At 40.9% G+C, this 25765-nt stretch overlaps 1 protein-coding gene and 1 pseudogene across 1 annotated transcript in view; both read right to left on the bottom strand.

The window, feature by feature from the left end:
* Window positions 1–894: 894 nt before the first annotated feature.
* Bbs5 (Bardet-Biedl syndrome 5) overlaps window positions 895–25765 on the bottom strand; it is a 39670-nt gene continuing 14799 nt past the window's right edge. The window contains exons 7-12 of the mRNA XM_045148076.1: window positions 23787–23882; window positions 6538–6600; window positions 2491–2625; window positions 1913–1996; window positions 1368–1391; window positions 895–1218 (exon numbers count right to left, since the gene is read on the bottom strand). Of these exons, the coding sequence (XP_045004011.1) occupies window positions 1117–1218; window positions 1368–1391; window positions 1913–1996; window positions 2491–2625; window positions 6538–6600; window positions 23787–23882 (504 nt within the window). The 3' untranslated portion in view covers window positions 895–1116. The remainder of the gene's footprint in view (window positions 1219–1367; window positions 1392–1912; window positions 1997–2490; window positions 2626–6537; window positions 6601–23786; window positions 23883–25765) is intronic.
* Window positions 15061–16248, bottom strand: LOC123460084 (annotated as a pseudogene).

Below are 25765 nucleotides of genomic sequence, written 5' to 3' on the forward strand. Positions count from 1 at the left end.
AGAGTGAGACCCTACCTTGAAAAAAACATAAATAAATAAATATAAAATAAATATACTCTTACCAAAACTATAATGAAATTATTTATATACTAGCATCCAAAATATTACAGAGAGACTAACATATACTATAGTTATAATTTTTAGTTTTATAAAAATGATCTGATTTAATCCCAGAATTTGGGAGGTAGAGATAGGAGGATCGCTGTAAATTTGAGGCCACTCTGAGATTAAATAGTAAATTCTGGGTCTGCCTGGGCTTCAGAGAGAGACACCACCTCAAAAAACAAAACAAAACAACACAACAATAAAAAGATCCCTTAGGTCTGGAGAGATGGCTTAGTGGTTAAAACACTTGCCAACAAAGCCCAAGGCCTCAGGTTTGATTCCCCAGCATCCATGTAAAGACGCACAAGGTGGCACAAGCTAGAGGCCCTGGCACGCCCATTTTTCCTTTCTCTTAAATAAGTACATAAAATACTTTTTAAAAAATCCCTTAAAAATAGTATGTTTGAGAAGAGTAATTTGTATTAGAGTTGGCTTACCTTTGGAACTTTGTAACAATATATTTAAACCACATTTTTATAATTAAGAATCATTTTGATTAGTTTATAAGAATGGACTTGCCGGACGTGGTGATGCACACCTTTAATCCCAGCATTTGAGAGGCAGAGGTAGGAGGATCGCCGTGAGTTCAAGGCCACCCTGAGACTACATAGTGAACTCCAGGTCCCTCTGAGCTAGAGTGAGACCCTACCTCGAGAAACAAACAAACAAAAGAAAAGGTCTTATTCTTTTAAATAATACTTTCAAAACATTACATGGTACTGTATAAAATCTTTATTAAGCTCAATATGATACAGCCATTGAATATATGGAAGCTAATACTTTACAAGCATTAGGTACAAAATAAACAAACTAGATACATTTCCATTACAATCTTAAATATTAACTTTTAGAAAACTGGCAGTTTTTTAAAATGTATTTTCCTTAATTATTAAAAAACTCTTAAAAATCTTTAAATATAAAATGTATAAATATAAAAACTATTCTCAGAGTAGGCAACTACTGTTTTTACTCTTGAGAGATTTTTAAGTGGAAATCCAGCTCAACTCAAGATCAACTCATTACTTCCCAAAGTCCCTGTAGAGTGAATCCATCCTTCAATTTCTCTATTGCAAGCCCCAGTTCTTCTGAAAATACAGGTTCACGATCTTGTTGCTTTTAAGAAGGTAAGAGGATGAGATGGGAATAGATGGTGGGCAAGGAAGAGGAAAAAAAAAGAACAAAAAATATGTTTCACATAAGTTAGTGATTGCTAAATATTGGAATATAGAAACTTAAAAAAAACTGTAGGTAAAATTTCTTACCTTATTGCCATCAGCAAAATAAGCCTATAAAGCAAAGAAAATTATATTTTAAATACTTCACATAAAATTATTAGTGGCTTAATGAGCAAGTAATTCATTTGCAGAATAATTTGTAGTCAGCCTTGGCCACAGTGAGTTCTATGTCAGTCTGGGCTATGTGAGGCCCTGCCTCAGAAAGCAAAGTACAGCAAAACAAAATGAAATAAAACAACCCAAGACAAAATAAAAACCAGTTAGAAGAGTCCAGTAAGTTAGAAAGCTACCAGGATGGGGGAGGGGAGGTGCTTAAAGAGAAGGGATAGTATTAAAAAAAAAAAAAATCATCAGCCGGGCATGGTGGCGCACGCCTTTAATCCCAGCACTTGGGAGGAAGAGATATGAGTTCAAGACCACCCTGAGACTACAGTGAATTCCAGGTCAGCCTGGGCTCGAGCAAAATCCTACCTTGAAAAAAGTCTCAAGTTTTACACAGTTATATTGCTATTTAATTAAACATGACTCAGATACAAATCACAAGAAATCTAATAGTTCTTTTTGATGCTCACCACAAAAGCATCTGTGTGATCATCAGCGTCTATTTCTACATCATCTTGAACTTGTTCAACTGTCAGAGCTTCAAGGGGCTGTGGCTAAAAATTAAGATGCCAAAATGCTTCAGAGACAATATTAATTAAACAAATCACTTTAGAAAAATATACTGAGAGGTGTAAGCATTTATAAGAATAACAATTAGAACCACTCAAGTCTTACAAAGTTCACTGTATAATTTACATTCTCATTTTAAAGCTAACTTGAGAATTGAAATTAATTAAACCTGAAGTTGATCATCAAAATATTTGGTGGCAGACAGTCTTGACTACTTCAGATGAGCCTTGCACACACACACTTATGAGTAGGCTGCTCACCTAGAAGGCCACATACAGAGGAATGAAAGATGAGGTAACCAACCAGAAGACAGACAGTAGTCATCGGTTAGAGATGCTCCAGTCTAAGGTCATGCTCACTTGAGTAAAGCCTCTGTATTTCTGGTTTTAAGTTGAACTGTACACGATGAGTTTATATCTAAATTTTATAGGTAGCAAAAAGTTTACAAACTCTGTATTTCAGATACTGAACAAATTACCTTTTCTTCCATTTCATAATTCACTCCGAATATAGGACTGGCAGAATAGACTTTGTGAAGTGAATTAATCTCCTTAACTGATTCCTGTAGTTTTTCCACAGGATCTATCTTAAAACCAAGAACATATCCTCCACTCTACAGAAAAAAAAGAAAAAGAAAACAATAAAAACAAACCTGAGGAATGGTATTTACAGGATATAAGAAACTTAGCCATTATAGGTTGGTAGAGGTCTTAAAAAATTAAGTAGCATAGGGCTGGAGGGATGGCTTAGTGGTTACATTGCTTGCCTGCAAAGCCAAAGGACCCAGGTTCAATTCCCCAGGACCCACACAAGCCAGATGAACAAGGTGGTGCATGTTTCTGGAGTTCATGTGCAGCAGCTGAAGGCTCTTGCACACCTATTCTGTCTCTTTTTCTCTCAAATAAAATAAGTAGCATAGTGTACATATATATGTTTTGGGTTAAGAGCACATACTTTTGGGTTCAAATTCTGATTATAGAGATAATTTACAAGGCTGTGAGATGTTGGAAAATATATTTCCTTAACTTTTTAAAGTCTTTTTGGTTTTGGTTTTGAGGCAGGGTCTTATAGCTTAAGTCTACCTGGAATTCACTCTGTAGGCCTAGCTGGTCTTCAGTTTAAGGTGATCCACATACCTCAGCCTCCAAAGTATAGGATGAAAGCCATGAGACACTGCATCTGGCTTCTAAGCCTCATTTATTACTTTTTTCTTTTTTGAGGTAGGGTCTCATTATGTAGTCCTAGGCTAGCCTTGGACTCTCAGGGATCCTCCTGCCTCTGCCTCCTGAGTTCTGGGATTAAAGGCATAAACCACAACGCTCGGCCTAACCCGCAAATTTTAAACCTTAAGGTTATTGAGTTGTTGCATTAAACAAGACAAGGTATATCTGACACTTGGTACAGTTCCAGGAACACTGTAGATACTTTGTAAACAGCAGCAATAGGCCATTGGACATTAAGTTTTAAATTTGGAAGTGATTTTATTTATTTATATTTACTTATTGGCTTATTGACTTATTTGCTGCTTTTCGAGGTAGGGTCTCACTCTAAATCTCAAGTGTTGGGATTAAAGGTGTGAGGCACCACACCTGGTATAACTCACTAAAAAAATATTCTAGGGCTGGAGAGAGGCTCAGCAGTCAAGGCACTTGCTTGCAAAGCCTAAGGACCTGAGTTGAATTCCCCAGGACTCATGTAAAGCCAGATGCACAGAGTGGCACATGTGTCTGAAGTTTGTTTGCAGTGGCTAGAGGCCCTGGCATGCCCACCCCCCCTCCCGCCCTGCTCTCTCTCTACCTGCCCCTTTCTCCCTCACATACATACATAAGTAAATAAATAAACAATAGGATATTCCTATTTATTTGAGAGAAAGACTGGGCACCAGGGTCTCCAGCTGCTGCAAAAAACCTCCACATGCTTGCACCACTTAGTGTATCTTGCTTTAGTGGGTACTAGGGAATCAAATCCTGGTTGTTAGGCCTTGAAGGCCTTAACCGCTGAGCAATCTTTCTAGCCCTATAACTTACTTTTTTTGTTGTTTATTTTTATTTGAGAGTGACAGACAGAGAGAGAATGAGGAAGAGAGAGAGAGAGAGAGAGAGAGAGAGAGAATATGGCACACCAGAGCCTCTAGCCACTGCAAACGAACTCCAGACACATGCGCCCACCCCCTTGTGCATCTGGCTAATGTGGGTCCTGGGGAATGGAGCCTCAAAACCAGGGTCTTCAGGCTTCACAGGAAAGCGCTTAACCACTAAGCCATCTTTCCAGCCCTATAACTTACTCTTTTAAACAAATAGTTTATTGAGTATACAATAAGGGAGCAGTGGGCTGAAACTAACTAGAATTTGGCTTGTTATAAATCACTTTAAGAATGTATTTTAGAGCCGGGTGTGGCGAGCCTGAGGTAGGTGGATTGCCATGAATTTGAGGCCACCCTGAGAATACATAATAAATTTCAGGTCAACCTGGGCTAGAGTGAGACTCTACTTGGAAAAAAAAATTAAATTAAATTAAAAATGTTTAAAAAAAGGAATGTATTTTAGCTGGGTGTGGTGGCACATGCCTTTAATCCCAGCACTTGTGAGGCAGAGGTATCACTGTGAGTTCGAAGCCACCCTTAGCCTACATAGTGAATTTCATGTCACCCGGAGCTAGAGCAAGACCCTACCTCAAAACAAACACACAAGCATACAAAAAGAATGTATTTTAGGAGCTGGAAAGATGGTTAAGTGGTTAAGGTGCTTGCCTGCAAAGCCTAAGGACTGGGTCTGATTCCCTAGTGCCCACAGTAAAGCCAGATGCACAAGGTGGTACATGCATCTGGAATTCGTTTACAGCAGCAAGAGGTACTGGCATGCCCATATTCTCTCTCTCTCTGTTTCTTTGTATCTCTTTACTTGAAAATAAATAAATAGAAATAAAAGAATATTTTAGCCTGACATAGTGGTGCTTGACTGAGGCAGAGGTAGAAGGATCCTACCAGTTCAAGGCCAACCTGGTATACATAGCATGTTCAAAGCCAGGCAGGACTACATAGTGAGAGTCTGTCTCAAGAAAAAAAAAAAAGTATATGTAAAAAAAAAAAGCATTTTAGCCAGACATGGTGGCACACACCTTTAATCCCAGCACTCAGGAGGCAGAAGTAGGAGGATTGCCATGAGTTCGAGGCCACCCAGAGACTACATAATAATGAATTCCAAATCAGCCTGGACTAGAATGAGACACTACCTCAAAAAAAAAAAAAAAAGTATCTTAGGGCTGGAGAAATGGATCAGTGGTTAAAGGCTTTGCTTAGAAAGCCTGAGGATATGGGCTCAATTCTCCAGTATCCATGTAAAGCCAGATGCACAAAGTGGTACATGCATTTGAAGGTTTGTTGTTGGTTTTTTTTTTTTTTTTTTGCAGTTATCAGGAGGCCCTGGAGCCCACCCATACTCTGTTTTTCTCTGAAATAAGTAAAATAAAAACATAGCATAATGAGTGCACAGCTAATTAGTGACAGCATAATCTGTGTGAGAATATAAAAATCTCAGACTAGATGTTTTTCAAAGTCTGTGAATCAGTCAGACCTGAAGTGAAAATGTAGCCACCGCCACCTATCAGAAGTGAGACCAACCATGACATGGTTCCTAACTTCTCTAGGCCTCACTTTCTTTGGTAAAATAGGGGAAATAGTAATGGTTACACAGAGTGGAGATTGACCATCTTTGATTATCTCACAGCTTGAGATAATACATGCACAGCATGTAGCACAGTGACTTGGTTCTGTCACTCCTAATAAAGTGGTGAACATGATGATAATAATCAATCACACTTGTCCAACAAACAGATCAGCAGAATGTGCAGCTTAGAGTGAGACCCACCTTGAAAAACCTATAAAATAAAAATAAATATTTTGGATGTAAACTGGTATATAAATAAAACTAAAAACCTAATAGATAGTAACTAAAATTTATCAAAGTACTTTTAAACTTCTTTATTGGCAATTTTGTACATGTACATAATGTAGTTTTTAGAAGTTATTTATTTATTTATTATGCTTTTTATGTGTGTAGGCATGCCAAGGTCTTTTGCTCCAGCAAATGAATGCCAGGCACTTGTGCCACATTTTGGGTCTGGCTTTACATGGTTGGCTGGGGAGTTGAATCTTGATTGGCAGCCTTTAACCACTGAGCCGTCATCCCAGACCTGAAATAATGTATTTTAATCATAATCCTCTCCTACTACTTTCTTTTGTTGCCCCCCCATTCCCTTTCCAATAAACTCCTTATTTCCAACTAGTCTTTTTTTTTTTTTTTTTTTTGGTTTTTTGAGGTAGGGCCTCACTCTAGTTTAGGCTAACCTACAATTCACTATGTAGTCTCAGACTGGCCTTAAGCCCAGAGTGATCCTTCTACCTCTACCTCCCAAGTGCTAGGATTAAAGGTGTACACCACCACGCCTGGCCATTATTTCTATTTTGATGTCATTTTTTGCCCTCCATTAACTTATTAAAGTTTAATAAAAACATAAAATAGCTTACCTGCTGAGAACTTTCAATGACGAGAGCTAAACCAAATTTTGAATCTCTAATCTTTATTGAACGCTGAATATAAAATAAAAAAGAAAAAATGTATATTTTATTATCTGATAGTGATTTTTTTTTTTGAGGTACAGTCTCACTCTAGCACAGGCTGACCTGGAATTCACTATGTAGTCTGAGGGTGGCCTCGAACTCATGGTAATCCTCCTACTTCTGCCTCCTGAGTGCTGGGATTAAAGGCGTGTGCCACCATGCCCGGCTCTGACAGTGATTTTTTTTTTCTCAATTTTTATTAACATTCCATGATTATAAAAAATATCCTATGGTAGGGCTGGAGAGATGGCTTAGCGGTTAAGCGCTTGCCTGTGAAGCCTAAGGACCCTGGTTCGAGGCTCGGTTCCCCAGGTCCCACGTTAGCCAGATGCACAAGGGGGTGCACGTGTCTGGAGTTCATTTGCAGAGGCTGGAAGCACTGGCGCGCCCATTCTCTCTCTCTCCATCTGTCTTTCTCTCTGTGTCTGTCGCTCTCAAACAAATAAATAAATAATTAAAAAATATATCCTATGGTAATACCCTCCCCCTCCTCCCACTTTCCCCTTTGAAATTCCATTCTCCATCATATCCCCTACCCATCTCAATCAGTTTCTCTTTTATTTTGATATCATGATCTTTTCCTCCTCTTATTATGGTCTTGTGTAGGTAGTGTCAGGCACTATGAGGTCATGGATATCTAGGCCATTTTATGTCTGGAGGGAGCACGTTGTAAGGAGTCCTACCCTTCCTTTGGCTCCTACATTCTTTCCACCACCTCTTCCGCATTAGACCCTGAGCCTTGGAAGGTATGATCGAGATGTTACTCAGTACTCCAGTCACTTCTTTCCAGCACTATAATTCCTTCTGAGTCGTCCCAAGGTCACTGACAGCGATTTTTTAATACAAGTTTATTTTTTGAGACAGGCTCTCACACTAGTTCAGGGTGGCTTTGAACTCAATGGCAATCATCTTGCCTCAGCCTCCAACTAAAATAGCCCATACTTTCAGAGAGTCAACAGCTTTTCTAAATATTTTACACAAAAGGTCTACAATCTTCCAGGTATGGGGAGCCAGTGTTTTTTATTTAAAATTCACATGTACCCTCTGTTTCTCACATCACCTATGGCTAAATTAAAAAAGAACATTAATTAATTAATTAATTAATTCATTTATCCATCCATCTATCCATCCACCCACCCATTCATGTCTATAACAGATAGCCTGGTATATATAAATAAAAATAAGGGCTAGAAAGCCAGGCGTGGTGGCACACGCCTTTAATCCCAGCACTTGGGAGGTAGAAGTAGGAGGATTGCCATAAGTTCGAGGCCACCCTGAGACTCCATGGTGAATTCCAGGTCAGTCTGGGCTAGAGTGAGACCCTACCTCGAAAAACCAAAAAAAAAAAATAAGGGCTAGAGAGAGGGCTTAGCAGTTAAGGCATTTGCCTGCAAAGCCAAAGGATCCTGGTTCAATTCCCCAATAACCATGTAAGCCAGATGCACAAGGGGGGGGGGGGCGCATGCATCTGGAGTTCGTTTGCAGTGGCTAGAGACCCTTGCATACCCATTTTTTAAAAATTTTTATTAACATTTCCATGATTACAAAAACACCCATTTTTTGTCTCCCTCTCTGGGCCTCTTTCTCTCTTTCAAATAAATAAATATTTAAAAAAAACTAACTAAATAAATAAACCTGGCATGGTGGTGCATAAAAAATAAAATAAAAAATATTAAAAATATATTTTAGGGCTGGAGAGATGGCTTAGCATTTAAGGCGCTTGCCTGCAAAGCCAAAGGACCCAGGTTCAATTCCCTAGGACCCATGTAAGCTAGATGTACAACGTGGCACATGTATCTGGAGTTTGTTTGCAATGGCTGGATGCAAGCACCTTAACTGCTAAGGCATCTCTCCAGCCTTTTAAAATATTCTTAAAGATTTATTTATTAGAGATTGGGGGTCGGGGAGAGGGAGAGAATGGACGTGCCAGGGCCTCTAGCCACTGCAAATGAACTCCATATGCAAACGCCATCTTATGCATCTTATGCGTATGTGGGACCTGGAGAATTGAACCTGGATCCTTAGGCTTTTCAGGCGAGTGCCTTAACTGCTAAGTCATCTCTCCAGCCTTCTCCAAAAAATAATTTAATTAACTTATTTCTTTTTTCTTTCTTGGTTTTTCAAAGTAGGGTCTCACTCTAGCCCACCATGTCTGGCTTAATTAATTTATTTGAGAAACAGAGAAAAAAAGGTGGTGGGGAGGGGGGAAGGGCCTCCTGCCACTGCAAATGAATGCCAGATGCATGCATCACTTTATGCATTTGGCTTTATGTGGGTACTGGGGAATTGAGCCCAGGCTGTTAGGCTTTGCACACAAGTGCCTTTAACTACTGAGCCATCTCTTCAGCCCTATTTGTTTATTTTTATTTTATTTTATTTTTTAATTTTTTTGTTTATTATTTATTTATTTATTTGAGAGGGACAGACAGAGAGTCAGAGAGCGAGAGATGGAGATAGAGAGAGAGAGAGAGAGGGAAAGAGAGAGAGAGGGAGAGAATGGGCGTGCCAGGGCCTCTAGCCACTGCAAATGAACTCGATGCGTGTGCCCCCTCGTGCATCTTGCTAAAATGGGACCTGGGGAATTGAGCCTCGAACTGGGCTCCTTAGGCTTCGCAGGCAAGTGCTTAACCGCTAAGCCATCTCTCCATCCCTATTTTTTATTTTTTTTAAAACATTAAAAAAAATTTGAGAAAGAAAGAAGCAGATAAAGTGAAGGAGAATGGGCATGCTAGGGCCTCTAGTTACTGCAAATGAACTCCAGATGCATGCGCCATGTTGTGCATCTGGCTTTATGTGGGTCCTGGGGAATTGAACTGGGTCCTTTGGCTTTGCAGGCAAATGCCTCAACCACTCAATCATCTCTCTAGCCCCTTATTTAGTTATTTATTTATTTGGTTTTTCAAGGTAGGGTTTCACTCTAGTCCAGGCTGACATGGAATTCACTATGTAGTCTCAGGGTGGCCTCAAACTCACGGTGATCCTCCTACCTCTGCCTCCCAAGTGCTGGGATTTATTTATTTTGTTTTATCAAGGTAGTATCTCATTCTAGCTCAAGCTGTCCTGGAATTCACTATGTGGTCTCAAGGTGGCCTCGAACTCTCAGAGGTCCTCCTACCTCTGCTTCCCAAGTGCTAGGATTAAAAGCATGCACCACCACACTTGGCTCCCATTTGCTTTTTATTTTATTTTATTGTTTATTTTTATGTATTTGTTTGAGAATGACAGACACAGAGAAAAAGAGGCAGAGAGCGAGAGACAGAGAGAGAGAGAGAGAGAGAGAAAGAATGGGCATGCCAGGGCTTCCAGCTACTGCAAACAAACTCCAGACACGTGCTCCCTCTTGTGCATCTGGCTAATGTGGGTCCTGAGGAATTGAGCCTCGAACCAGGGTCCATAGGCTTCACAGGCAAGCACTTAACTGTTAAGCCATCTCTCCAGCTCCCATTTACTTTTTTAAATAAGCTTATAACACTTTTAAAAATAAGTTTATAATCACTGTGTATCAAAGAAAGCTGGGACAGTCATATGTCACTAGCATTAACTGTTAAATGTAACTGGAGGGTTAAGACAGATCAGCAGGAGAGGGGCGGGGGCTCTAGTAACCTGGGTGAAAGAAGAGGGACACACAATAGCAGGTAAGGCCTGCAGAAAGAGACACAGAAACTTGTTGGTTTGAAAGTGGAGAGCCATGGAGGAGTTAATTTTATACCAGCAGAGCAAAAGACCAGAGGTGGGCCATCTGTGGCATGGAATGGCACATCATACAAACAGATGGGAGTTGATAGAGAGAACAGAGAAAAGGGCTTTAGTAGTAATTCTTATAAAAACCCATCCTTGGGCTGGAGGGATGGCTTAGCTGTTAGCCAAAGGACCCTGGCTTGATTCCCCAGGACCCATGTAAGCTAGATGCACAAGGCGGCACATGCATCTGGACCTTGTTTGCAGTGGCTGGAGGCCCTGACGAGCCCATTCTCTCTGTCTCTCACTCTCAAATAAACAAAACTTAAAAAAAAAAAAAAGTTAAAAAAAAAAAAAACGACAAAAAAAATCCTTTTCTTCCAACTAGTTAACATCCCACTAGGAGTTATACAGGCCCAGTTCAGAACCACAAAACACTGGCATCCTGGCTGTCATCAAAAGGTAATCTAACAAGATGACACAGGATGGTGTGTCAGAAGTGGCAAGGACGCAGGAGCACGTGCACACAGACATGCACTTCCATGAGTAGTCAGGGCAGTGGCTGAGACACAGGGCTGAAGTTAGAGAATGACTCTTGCAGTGACAAGCTGTGATGATATCAGATTGCAAGCTGTCTGGGCCAAGCTGAATTCATTCCAGAAGCCAGATTTGGCAAGTCTATTCTTAAGTAACAAAAAGTCTTCTTTTTTTTTTTTTTTTCTGGTTTTTGGAGGTAGGGTTCCACTGTAGCCCAGGCTGACCTGGAATTTACTATGTAGTCTCAGGGTGGCCTTGAACTCCCAGAAATCCTCCAACCTCTGCCTCCTGAGTGCTGGGATTAAAGGCGTGTGCCACCATGCCTAGCTCAAGTATTCTATTTGAAGAACAGAAAACACAGTGTTTACTACTCAGGAACTACTCGGCAAAATAGAGGTTAGGTTAGGTGAGCTATAGCACAGAGACATGACATATCAAATGGCAATGCCTGGCACGCTCCTGTAACCCCAGCACTTGGGAAGCTGAGGCAGAGGATTGCTGCAAGTTTGAGGTAGCCTGGACTACAACATGAGTTCCAAGTCAGCCTGGGCTACAGAGTGAGCCCTCTTTCAAAAAATAAAAAAGCAAAAACAAAAAACAGGTCTGGAGAGGTGTCTCAGCAGTTAAGGCACTTGCCTGCAAGGCCTAACAACCTGGGTTTGGTTTTCCAGAACCCACGAAAATCCAGATGCACAAAGTGAGGCATGCATTTGGAGTTTTGTTCACAGTGGCTGGTGTGCCCATTCTCCCTCTCTTCTCTGTGTGTGAAAATAAGTAAATAAAATATTTAAAAAATCCCAATCCAACCAAATCAAAATGGAGCAATACACCAATGTATCAAACACCTATGCAGATGCTGTCACACCTTCGCAGCCTTGATTACAGTCTGTATTTCTGCCTGGATACAGAGACAAACCTCAGTGGGGAGTGCTTGCTCAGCTTCTCAAGACCTTAGGTCTGATCTCCACAAATGCAAACAAAGCAAATGATATATTGCTTTAGAGGGCCAGAAATCATTTTTCCCTCCCCCAGAGGTAGGGTCTCACTCCAGCCCAGGGTGACCTGGAATTCACTATGTAGTCTCAGGGTGGCCTTGAACTCACAACGATGCTCCTACCTTTGCCTCCCATTAGTACAGCGATTATAGGCATGCACCACCACACCTGGCCAGAAATCATCTTTTTTCTACCAAATGCTTTTGTCTCTCTCTCTACTCTGCTTACAAATACATAAACAAAAATACTTTAAAATATTTGAAATATTTTGTTTTTAAAAATTTTTATTTTTATTTTATTATTATTATTTTTTAAATTTTTATTAGCATTTTCCATGATTATAAAAAAATCCCATGGTAATTCCCCCCCCACACTTTCCCCTTTGAAATTCCATTCTCCATCATATTACCTCCCATCTCAATCATTGTACTTACATATATACAATATCAACCTATTCAATACCCTCCTCTCTTCCTTTCTCTTCCCTTTATGTCTCCTTTTTAACTTACTGGCCTCTGCTACTAAGTATTTTCATTCTCACACAGAAGCCCAATCATCTGTAGCTAGGATCCACATATGAGAGAGAACATGTGGTACTTGGCTTTCTGGGCCTGGGTTATTTTTTTCTTTTCACAATTTTTATTAACATTTTCCATGATTATAAAAAATATCCCACGGTAATACCCTCTCTCCCCCACCCCCCGTATTTGAAATATTTTAGAGACAGTTCAGCAGGTAAGGCACTTGCACACAAAGCCTAAGGACACAAGGTTGATTCCCCAGTACCCATGTGAAGCCAGACACACAAAGTGGCACATGCATCTGGAGTTCATTTGCAGTGGTTGGAGGCCTTGGCATGCCTATTCTCTCTCCTCTCATTCATGCTTGCAAAAAAATATATAAAAATATTAAAAAATGTTTTCTGGGGGCTGGAGGGATGGCTTACTGGTTAAGGCACTTGCTTGCAAAGCTAAAGGACCCAAGTTTGATTCCCCAGAACCTACATAAGCCAGATACACAAAGTGGTACATGCGTCTGGAATTCATTTGCAGTGGCTGGAGACCTTGACACGCCCATTCTCTCTCTCTCAAATAAATATAAAAAGTTTTTAAAGGTACTTGTCTGTTTAGTGTGTAGCTTTCCTCCAAGAGACATAATGCTCCTTGATGGCAGGAACTGCTTGGTTCATGATTTTTTTTTTTTTTTGGTTGCTTCATGATTTTGGGGACTGTTTTTCTAGAACTGAGAACAGAGTAGGTGCTTGATAAATAATCAGATATGCTCGGCTTTTAGTTAGGGTCTTAGTTGTTGTCTGTTTTGCTTTGTTCTCAGTGCTAGGGATCAAACCAGGGCTTTGCACATACAAGCAGGTACCATGTCACTGAGATACATTTCTTATCCTGCAGATATTTTGTTATTCTATGATTTATATGCATAGTCATGAATAGATGTTTTAAAGTAATTCAGAAATCACTTTAGCTGGGCATGGTTTATGCATCTGGCTTTATGTGTTACTGTACTGGGCCAGCAGACTTTGCAAGTGTCTTTAACTACTGAGCCATATGCCCAACTCAGGACTTGTATATCCTACAATAAGAGTGATTAAGCTCACTGGATTTTCAAGCAAGCAAGCAAGCATCTTTAATCAATTGCCACCTTGTAATATTTTCTTTCTTTCTTGTTCTCTTCCTTCTTTCTTTCTTTTTTATTTCTCTTTTGGTTTTTCAAGGTAGGGTCTCTACTCCAGCCCAGGCTGACCTGGAATTCACTAGGTATTCTCAGGGTGGCCTCAAAATCACAGTGATCCTCCTACCTCTACCTCCTGAGTGCTGGGTAAAATATTTTACTTATTTATTTGAGAGGGACAGAGAGAGAGAGAGAGAGAGAGAGAGAGAGAGAGAGAGAGAGTCTTCACAGAGAACAAAGCTTTATTGCTCACACTGACGTACAGATGGAGTTTCCTGAGCTCATTTGCACATGCACATACATTCAAGTATATCTGTGTCTGTTCACATAATGTGCAGATTACAGTGATTTCCCTGGTAAGCCTACAAGAGATAAGACTGGCACACAAATGCAAGGAAAAAAGGATAGGGAAGAGGGACAAGAAGAGTAAGATAAGGGCTGGAGAGACAGCTCAGCATTAAGGTGCTTGCCTGTGAAGCCTGAGGACACAGGTTTGATTCCCCAGTTCCCAAGTACACAGGTGGCACATGCATCTGGAGTTCCTATGCATTGACTGGAGGCCCTGGTGTGCCCATTCATAAATAAATAAATAAATAAGGACATTACATAGAGAAAAGACCCAGAAAAATAAATGAAAAAAGTATACAAAATTAGCTAATGCATAATTTAAAAAAACCGCCAGGTTCTAGAACATTCTAAGAAATAAAAAAACAATGGGAAAAAAGTACATTATGTAAGAAATTTATATATGTGTATAAATATATAAAATTTTTTTAAGTCTTTCTTTTTTTTTTCCTCCAAATTCCTGGTTTAATAAGGACTATTTATATTGAGGGAGAAAAAGGTCCCAAACATCAAGATGTTCACAAAATAACCTAGAGTATCAACTTTAGATAACAAATGTTAACACTACTAAACTATTTTTCTAAAGGATGCCTTTGACATGCCAACTCTCATTCAAAAAACACACTGTTACATATGTGTTGAATACTCAACCCCAGAGTACATGGGGAAGGTAACACATGTACCACTAACTCAAAGATGCTCTGATGCTACAAGTAAATGAGAATGCTTTTGCAGTCAGGGAAGCAACTATTGAAACCATGTATGAATGGAAGAACTGTACTCCCTGCATAACAAGAGATTATTTTGGAGACAGTTGATAAAAACCATACATTTTTCATTGTTAAGTCATAAAGAGGTATCAAAAGCAAAAATTACAGGGTAAGACTTAACACAACTACTTCGAGCATCAAAGGAAGTGAAAATGGAACTTGGGCCAGACGTGGTGGCACACGCCTTTAATCCCAGCACTCGGGAGGCAGAGGTAGGAGGATGGCCGTGAGTTCAAGGCCACCCTGAGACTACTTAGTGAGTTCCAGGTCAGCCTGAGCCAGAGTGAGACCCTACCTCGAAAAACCAAAAAAAAAAAAAAAAAAAAAGGAAATGGAACTTGGCACTGGGCAGTATAGTATGAATGAACGTGGGCAGGACAAGGAAAGGGAGAACAGCAGTGAAAATGTGCTGAAGAATTCTAGGGGAGTGAATCTGGTGTAATTTTGATCTTGGACACACGCCTAGGTAAAGAAAGAATCGGTAAGATTTCTAAAGCCTGATAGCTGCTTAAGTAAGAGTCATCCTCTCCCTCCTCAGCCTGTGTTTCATCATCTTTGGTCAATTCCAGCTGGTCTTCTCCCTGATCTTCATCATCATCATCATCCAGCAGATCTCCCTCCTCAGCAGTCATCTGCACCCGCCTCAGACTCCATCTTCACTTTACTCTCATCTTTCTTCACAGAGGGGCTAGTCTGCTCCTCATCGGTCTTTTCATTCTTTACCTCTGCTTGTTTGCTCTGTTCCTTTTCTATTTTTTTTTTTTTTTTTTTGCCAAGCTTTCCAGTAGAGAATCCACTTTTTGTTTTATCTGGGTAAGCTCCTTCTTAATGGCTTGAAGGTCATCTCCTTTTAACTTTCCAGACTTAGAAGAAGATCCTCGCTGTCCACTCTTAGAATTAAAGCCACTTTTGCCCCTTTGTGAAGTGTTTCCGGATGCCCGCTGGCGTTTAGAGGGCACCACAGCACCAGCACGAGGAGGAGGAGGAACACGTGCTGGATATCTGTACATCCTGTCATAATAATCACGTTGAAAGTCATGATCCAAGTCAAAGGAGGGCTGAGTACAGGGGACAGAGACGGGTGTTCTGGTACTGATCCGTACATCTCTGCTGCAGGTCGTTTCGCACCTGCTTTTCTTCGGTTTGCTTTTGGCTCTGCAGCCAGATTAAGTTCTAAAACCTGGCCAGCAATCATCCTTCCATCCTTTCCTGCTACAGCAGCTCGGGCATTTCTCTCATCAACATACTGGACAAAGGCAAAGCCCTATGAACAGAGCAGCCTTTGTCATACTTTGAGAAGATTGCCTCCACATCAGACTTCTTGACCACAAGAGTGTTGAGATTCCCAAACAATACATGGGAATTCATAGAGCGACGACCTAGCCGGGCGTGGTGGCGCACACCTTTAATCCCAGCACTCGGGAGGCAGAGATAGGAGGATTGCTGTAAATTCGAGGTAACCCTGAGACTCCACAATGAATTCCAGGTCAGCCTGGGCTAGAGTAAGACCCTACCTCAAAAAATCAAAACAAAAAAACAAAAAACATTAAACACAGAGCGAGGATCTGTCTTGTTGGTAACATTGCTAGCCATTTTCTTTGAAGTTAAGGTTCCTTACAAAGCTGAAAAATGTAGCTGAAGATAAAAAAAAAAAAAATCTCACTTAAGCAAAGTTGACTAACAAATATTTCAAGTGATTTGTAACCAGAGTGAAGGAGATGAGATTCAACCCTGAATCTCCTTCTCCGGAGTCCTACGTGAAGAGACTGGGCAGGCCAGAGACGCGCACACAACCGTCCTGACTTCTCTCTTCACAAAATGCTTTTTTTTTTAGTTTTTCAAGGTAGGGTTTCATTCTGATCCAGGCTGACCTGGAATTCACTATGTAAACTCAGGGTGGCCTCAAACTAATGGTGATCCTCCTACCTCTGCCTCCCAAGTACTGAGATTAAAGGTCTGCACCACCAGCCTGGCTATTTTTTTTTTTTTTTAAGTTTTTCCAGGTAGGGTTTCACTATGGTCCAGGCTGACCTGGAATTTACTATGTAATCTCAGGATGGCCTTAAACATGGTGATCTTTCTACTTCTGTTTCCTGAGTGCAGAGCTTAAAGGTGTGCACCACCACACCTGGCAGAATCTTTAAAATTTTGTGTTTTTTTGGCAAATTAAAGATTTTAAAGCATTTTTGGAAAAAAAATAATAAAGCCTGGTGGCTAGCATATGCCTTTAATCCCAGCACTCAGAGGTACAAGAATTGCCATGACTTCCAGGCCAACCTGAGACTACACAGTGAATTCCAGGTCAGTCTGAACTAGAGCAAGACCTTACCTCCAAAAACAAAACAAACAAAACAAAACAAAACAAAACAAAACAAAACAAAACAAAACAAAAAAGGCACTTTTGGTAGGAAAGATCCAGAAAGAAATAATAATACCAAACCACTGAACAACATCAATAATTGTTTCCTTGTTTTTTTTTTCATATTTACTTTTTAAAAAAACCTTTTGGGGCAAGTCAAAGATTTCAAAGCATTAGCAAATAAGGGGAAAAAATACACACTGGGCAGGAAAAATCCAGAAACAGAACCAGCATTGGATGTCCACCCATTGGATAGAGAGACCATTAGAGGCTATGGCTCCGTGCCCTATGGTGGCTGGAAGGGGACATTTCAAATAAAAAAAAAACAAAAATTGCGGCTGCCCAACAAGTATGTGGTTTAGTGCTTGCAGGTCGCACAGCAAGGTAGCTTTAATTAATCATAATAAAAAATAATAATGAGCAGGGCTAGAGAGATGGCTTAGAGATTAAGGCATTTGCCTGCAAAGCCAAAGCACCTCGGGTTTGATTCCCTAAGACCCACATGCCACGCATATATCTGGAGTTCCTTTGTGATGGCTGGAAGCCCTGGAGCATCCATTCTTTTTCTCTCTCCCTCAGCCTCTTTCCCTCTCACAAATAAATAAAAATAAAATGAAATAAAAATAAATTTAAAATAATAATGATCAGTAATATTTTTATACACAGGTCGTGAATTAGAAGAGGTCCGTCTTTAAGTACAGAAAGGAAGAACTTTATTTAGTAATTTGTCTTTTGATTTCCCTAGAACATTAATATTTTAAAAAAATTTCTCTTTGAGGGAAACACGTCATTATATCCAGTTTTCCCAGGAGCTGAGCAGGGTGGCACAAAGGTAAGAGGATCACCATGAGTTCAAGTCCAGCTTGAGACTACATAGTGAATTCCAGGTCACCCTGGGCTACAGTGAGACCCTACCTCAAAAAAATCACACACACACACACAAATAACCAGGAGTGGACAAGGTGTCTTCGGATTGCTTTCTTTATTTTTACCAAATCCACCTTTTATTCTTTTGGTGTTTGTTAATTTAAGGAAAAAAAATCATTTTTTTGCACTTAATTGGTATTTAAGTTAAAAGTTGCAAGATTTTTAAAAAAGTTTTTTTGGTGCCTTTTTGGTAATTAAGGAAAAAAAAAATCAAAAGCAGGGCGTGATAGTACATGCCTTTAATTCTAGGCAAAGGTAAGAGAATCACCATGAGTTCCAGGACACCCTGAGATGATATAATGAATTCCAGGGCAGCTTGAACTAGTGAGACCCTACCTCAAAACAAACAAACAAACAAAAAATCAAAGATTATTTTTTGGTGTTTATTTTGCATTTAAGAACAAACTTAAGTTTTTTGTGCTTATTTTTTCTCTTAAAAAAAAAATCAGGATTTTTTTTTTTTTTGCTTTCAGCCATTTATTTCTTTTATTTACAGTTTGTGTTCAATGCAAATCAATTCCATAACATGAGAAGTTGTTATGAATCAAAGCATAAATACACAATATACAGTCCAAGAAGATGTGCAGCAGTCAGGTATGAGGCAAGAGGGAGCGTTCATTCACACACACAGTACTTCAGATTGTTTCCATGGAGGTTCCTAAAGACGGAAAGCTAACCCTGGCTATCAATACTACTGTGGCTGTATTAAGATTCTGGAACATGTAAGCAGCAGTGTGTGACCATGCGAACAAGAGCCGTTTCCGGGAATGACTATTTTAAAAGATTTATATGTATCAAGAACGTTGAAAAAAAATTGACTGGGGAAATCAAGCCCAGTTTTAGGCTTAGGACCAACTTCAAACTACCGAAAAATATTAACTGATAACAGAAAGTACTCCAAATGTGGCTATTCCGATCCATTATTTTTGTTGTTGTTTTTTTCATTAAAAAAAGTATTTACAGAGAGTGTAAGAATTTTGTGCATTTAATGCAAATTAGCTTTCAGCCTTCACTCCCGCCCCCGCAAGTTTTTTTAAAGTCGTGACTCCTTCACATATTTGCTTTTCAAATTTCAAGATCTGTGATTTTTACTTGTACTACAGACCATACTCTAAATTGTGAAAAGTACTCAAAATATGCAGAAATAAAAGCAGCATTTTGAAATTAGTTGAAATCAATTCAGTTCTCTCTGAAATCCATTTCGCTAAATGAACCTGGGCCTCCTGTCGAGTGATGATTATAAGTGATGGGAAAGGCCTACCTACCATTTGACTTTGTAAAGCTTTATTCAGGATGGTTGGATTTGGGTGAGGATTCCAATCCATCATTGTCTGGCACATGTCAATTACTACAGAAATGTCAAATCTAAAAGAAGAGGGAGGTGGGGACACAGTTCATTTCCAAAGAGAACAGAAATAGGTTAACAATGAAACTTTATCTAGTTTTATCATATTAAATTAACAATGCTGCAATGGTACACTGAGGACTTACAGCTAACATCTGGTCATTCCTTCAAACGTACACATATAAATAGAATCATGGAAGCTTTTAATATTGTCTGTTTCATGGCCTTGCAGATTTGAATGAGCCACATGAAAACTGAATCTCCATTTCACACCCCATCCTTCTCTCTAGATAAAAACCTATTCCTGAAGTAGAATTTTAAAGGGTCTATATTTCTTAAGCCACACTCAAGCAAATACCCTCGTAATTTTGGATGGCATCTCTCTTCATCTTGTACATAGAACTCTAGTAGATTTCACGTTGACATTCAGCCTGTCAACCCCTTCCTTTGAGCCAATCAAATTTGGGATCTCGAAGTTCTCTGCAGAATGCACTACTGTGTGGGATCAGTAGGCGTGATGCAGACCTGTTTTTCCTTGCCACATTGGACTTGCAGTTGCCATTCGGGTTTTGGTTAGAAGATGGGGAAGTAGGGACCTTTCTTGGCCCCAGAGTCTCAGGAGAGAGATGGCAAGGAGACCAGGGGCTGATTGCAAGGCATTGTTAATTTCCTCTGCTGGTGGTATTAATTGGATTTGAGGCACCAGCAGTATCCTGGGAGGAGTTACTTGAAAGTGGTACAACAGCTGTTTGGAATAAATCTGCATGGTAGGAGCAGCGCCAGGAGCAGCAAGCCTGGCCTGAGCCTGGCCACCACCGCTCTGCACATGCCCGCTGCTTTGGGGATGCCCCACGGCTCCCAATGCAGGAGGAGGAAGTGTTCCACTAGGTCGGGTCCAGCAAGGTCAAAAATCAGGATTTTTTAAAAAAGTTTTTTTTGTGAGCCAGGTGTGGTGGTAGATGCCTTTCATCCCAGCACTCGGGAGGAAGAGGTGGACAATTGCCATGAGTTCAAGGCCACCCTGAGACTACGTAGTGAAATCCAGATCACCTGGGTTAGAGTGGAACCCTACCTTGAAAAACCAACATAAACAAATAAAAAATAAATATTTTTGGAGTTTTGATATTAAAAAAATTTAAATTTCAGACTACCTAGTGAATTCCAGGTCAGCCTGAGCTAGAGAGACCCTACCTTTAAAAACAAAACAAAACAAACAGCAAAACAATTAAAATTTATTTTTTTACTTATTTGGTACTTTATATTTTTTCAATTTGAAAAAAAATAATTGTTTTGGTTTTTCCAGTTCCAGGCAGGGTCTCACTCTAGTCCAGGCTGACCTGGAATTCACTAGGTAGTCTTAGCCTTGAACTCACAGCGATCCTCCTACTTCTGCCTTCTGAGTGCTGGCATAAAAGGCTGCATAATCACACTCAGCGAAAAGAAACACATTTTTAAAAGGAAAAAAAAAAAACAGATGATTCTCTGTGGTTCTAGAACATTCTGCAGAGAAATAGAGACACTATTCTGTGCAGCTCTGGAACATTCTGCAAAGAAATTAAGAGCCGATTCTGTGTGGGTTTAGAACATTCCCAGCTGTGAGAATGGAGGGATGTTGCCTTGGCTGCCATAAACTGGTTCTTCGCCAGCCATCCTTCAGAAGTCCTTGAAGATGCTCAGATCTTTCTCTGCGATGGGCGCCGCCCTCGTCCTGCTCCTGTCTCTCAGAGGTGAACTTGTTGCTGTCACAGGACAATTTGGGCACCATGGGGGCTTCAACTTCCTCTGGGGCCCTGGCGGCCCAGAGCGTTCCTGAGGTGCCCTGTCCCCACCTGCATGCACCCCAATGTGCCCACTGTGGCCCTAGTCTAGAAGTTCTACAGGCTGTCAGCAACGGGAGTGTGAGCTTGGGCTTCTTGAGTTTTGATAGCCATCTATCGACAGCCTGTTCTGGATTTGAGCTTATTTGAGAATCTCATAAATTGACTCATGCAACATAAGCTGTTTTACATGGCCAGGGAAATAGCTTTTTTATTAATTTTTTTTTGCTTGAGAGACAGAGGAGGGGGGAGGGAGAGAGGAAGGGGGAAAGATAATGAGAATGAGAGAATGATAATATGAGAATAAGTGCACCAGGGCCTCTAGCCACAGCAAATGAACTCCAGATGCATGTGTCACCTTGTGCAACTGGCTTTACATAGGTACTGGGAAATCAAACTTGGGTGGTTAGGCTTTGCAGGAAAGTGCCTTAACTGCTGAGCCATTTCTCCAGCCTCCTAGTTTATTTATTTATTTCATTTTTCATTACTCAGGCTGACCTGGAATTCACTATGTAATCTCAGGGTGGCCTTGAACTCATGGAGATCTACCTACCTCTGCCTCCCAAGTGCTGGGATTAAAGGCCTGTGCCACCACACGGGGCTTTCTTTTTATTTTTAATATTTTTATTTTTTATTTATTAGAATCCGAGGGGAGGGGGAGAGAGAGGGAGAGTGAGAATGAGTGCACCAGGACTTCCAGCCACTAAAAAAGAACTCCAGACGAATGCGACCCCTTATGTATCTGGCTAATGTGGGTCTTGGGGAATTGAATCTGGGTCTCTGGCTTTGAAGGCAAGCACAATAACCACTAAGGCATCCCTCCAGCCCTTTTATTTTTAATTTTATTTTTATTTGAAAGAGGGAGAGAAAAAGGAGAAAGAATGGGTGCACCAGGGCCTCTAGCCACTACAGAACTCTAAACGCATGTGCCATCTTGTGCATCTGGCTTATGTAGGACCTGGAGAATTGAACTTGGGTCCTTAGGGTTTATAGGCACACACCTTAACTGCTAAGTCATCTTTGAAGCTCACTTTTTAATTTTTTTTTTTGAGGGAGGGTCTTACTCTAGCTCAGGCTGACCAGGATTTCACTATGTCATCTCAGGGTGGCCTTGAACTCATGGTGATCCTCCTGCCTGTGCCTCCTGAGTGCTGGGATTAAAGGCGTGCACCACCATACCTGGCAACTTTTTTTTATTTTTGGTTTTTCGAGGTAGGGTTTCACTCTAGTCCAGGCTGACCTGGAATTTACTCTGTATTCTAAGAGTGGCCTCGAACTCTCAGCGATCCTCCTACCTCTGCCTCCCAAGTGCTGGGATTAGTGGAATGTGCCATCAAGCCCAGCTTATTTATGTATTTATTTGAGAGACAGAAATAAGGAGAAAGAGAGGAGAACGAGCCAGTGAGTAGGTATGCCAGGGCCTCCAGACACTGCAAACGAACTCCAGATGTGTACGCCCCCTTGTGCATCTGGCTTACATGGGTCCTGGGGAACTGACCTGGGTCATTAGGCTTTGCAGGCAAGTGCCTTAACTGCTGAGCCATCTCTCCAGACCCCTGGACTTTTTATTGATATTTCATTTATTTATTTGAGAAAGAGAAAAAATATGGATGTACCAGACAATCCTGCCATTTCAGATAAATTCCAGACACATACACCACTTTGTGCATCTATGGCTGCACATGGGCACTAGGGAATTAAATCCAGGCCATCAGGGTTTGCTAACAAGCATCTTTAACTACTAAGCAATCTCCCCAGCCCTTTATTCTGGATTTTAATGTTATAATTGAACTTTAGTTAAAAGTATTATCACTAAAAATCATCCTTGTGTTTTTTTTTGTTGTTGTTGCTGCTGTTTTCGAGGTAGGGTTTCACTCTAGCCTAGGCTGACCTGGAATTCACTATGTAGTCTCAGAATGACCTTCAACTCACTGGGATCCTCCTACCTCTGCCTCCTGAGTGAGATTAAAAGCTTGCACCACCACACACAGCTGTTTTTTATATTAAATCCACAGTATGAATCTACTTTACATTGCATTCTGTGTATGAGTACAATGAAACAATTCACTCAGAAAATTAATGAATTGTTCTGCCTTTAGAAATATATGTGGTAGCCAAGTGTGATGGTGCAGGCCTTTAATCCCAACACTTGGGAGGCAGAAGTAGGAAACTGCTGAGTTTGAGGCCAGCCTGAGACTACAGAGTGAGTTCCAGGTCAGTGAGACCCTACCTTGAAAAAAACAAACCAACAATAGCCAGGCGTAGTGGTGCATGCCTTTAATCCTAGCACTTGGGAGGTAAAGGTAGGAGGATTGCCATGAGTTTGAGGCCACCCTGAGACTATATAATGAATTCCAGGAGGTCAGCCTGGGCTAGAGCAAGACCTTACCTCAAAAAACCCCAAAAAATATGTTTTTAGCCAGGCATGATGGTACACACCTTTAGTCCCAGCCCTTAGGAGGCAGAAGTAGGAATATTGCTGCGAGTTTGAGGCCAGCCCCTGGAACTACAGGATGAGTTCTAGGTCAGCCTGAGCTGTAGTGAAACGCTACCTCGAAACAAAACAAAAAAAAGTATGCTTTTAGCTGATAGTAACTGCCATATAAAAAGGAAAATTGCCAGAACTTAACTAACTACAAATACCATATTAACTGTTATTTCTTATATGTAATAAGGTAACAAAATGCATATACTTACAATCTGCAGATATGGTATGCTGACATTAAAACTGTCATTCATATTTGCATGCCACACGATTCTCACATTGGTAATAAAAAAAGTTCCTAAATTTCCCTGTAATAGAGAGTAATGAGAGGCAAATCAATGATCACTTGTTGGATACTTAGTCTTTTTTTTTTTAAACTAAAAACTAGGACAATTCTGAGTATCATAGCAACAGAATACTACTACAGTTGAGTATGATGGAGTGCCAGTGACTCCACTGTTCACTGGAAGCATCATAATTAGTTGACTGAGAGCTTTCACCCTGGTGTCATTAAGCAGTAAACCATCAGTACAGTTAAAACATTGAACATTAGAGGCCTTGTGGAAAGCTTTCTATGAGGAGATAGCTCAAATCAGTAAAGTGTTTCCTCTGCAAGCATAAGAACCTGAATTCAATCCCTAGGACCTACCATTTTAAAAAGTCCTGGAGGGCTGGAGAGATGGCTTAGCAGTTAAGGCATTTGCCTGCAAGGCCAAAAGACCCCGGTTTGATTCCCCAGGACTCATGTGAGGCAGATGCACAAGGGGTGAATGTATCTGGAGTTCCTTTGCAGTGGCCTCCCCTGACATGCCCATTCTCTCTCTCTCTCTCTCTCTCACAAATAAATTATATATATTTTAAAATTCCTGGAACTGGGCATGGTAGTGCATACCTTTAATCCCAGCAGTTGGGAGGCAGAGGTAGGAGGATCGCCATGAGTTTAAAGCTACCCTGAGACAACATAGTGAATTTCAGGCCAGCCTGGGCTAGAATGAAACCCTACCTCAATATACAAAACAATACAAAAACATTTTTGAGTGGTGGTGCATTTGTCATCTCAGTTCTGGGGAGGCAGAGCCAGGAGAATTCCTTGGACTCATTGTGGTGGTTTGATTCAGGTGTCCCCCATAAAATTAGATGTTCTGAATGCTAGGTTCACAGCTGATGGAGATTTGGGAACTAATGCCTCCTGGAGGGAGTGTATTGTTGGGGGCGGGCTTATGGGTGTTATAGCCAGTTTCCCCATGCCAGTGTTTGGCACACTCTCCTTTGCTGTGGTCCACCTTATGTTGGTCAGGGGGTGATGCCCATCCTCTGCTCATGTCGTCGTTTTCCCCTGCCATCGTGAAGCTTACCCTCGAGCCTGTAAGCCAAAATAAACCTCTTTTTCCCACAAGCTGTCCTGGTTGGGTGATTTCAACCAGCAATGCGGACCTGACTGCAACAGTAAAGTATGCCAAGGACTTGTGTCATTTGCTGCTAGACTGTGTGGCTATGGCCTTTTGGAGCTGATTTTCAAAAGGAATGTGGAAGGATTTGAAACCTTGGCCTAAGAGATGCCTTGCAGTGCTGTAAGTACAGCTTGATGGACGATTCTGGTCAGAGTTGCAAGACCTGAATGCAGTAAGAACTATGGACTGTGAGGTTTGGCTTATAAGGGTGAGAAAGAGCTTTGCTTGGACTGGGCTAGCAGTTTGTGTGGGAAACTTGCTGTTATGCCCGTATCTTGAGAAGCTGTGTAGGGTTGCTTTGCGTATAAATGAACTGATGTGAGCAGAGGGATATGGCACAGAAAGAAAAATCTTTGTGTGAACTCCTGCCCGTCCAACTGCAATTGAGAGACTACAGCCTTTAAGCTTCGGCCAGCTGACCTGCACTGGGGCATCAGGAAGAATGTAGACTTTTTAAAAGGGGCCTGAGTGTTGAAGCACTGTCCTGTTCTTCAAAGTCTGCTTTATTCTCCCTGGATTAACAAATTGGCACCCTACCTGGTATTGTGGAGTATAAGAAATGCAGGAAAGAGAGGGTCATTGAGTTTGTAACACAGTCTTGTGTTTTGGAAATGGCCATGGACAGTGTGAAGCAGGTTTGCTGGATGCCTGCATGGAGACCCCATGGGGCCATGAGAATGAACCATGGATTGCAGTGGAGACCCAGTGGAGATGTCGGGACCACGAGATGGCTGCTAAGG

This window comes from Jaculus jaculus, chromosome 4, assembly GCF_020740685.1.
Source record: "Jaculus jaculus isolate mJacJac1 chromosome 4, mJacJac1.mat.Y.cur, whole genome shotgun sequence".
Classification (NCBI taxonomy): domain Eukaryota; kingdom Metazoa; phylum Chordata; class Mammalia; order Rodentia; family Dipodidae; genus Jaculus; species Jaculus jaculus.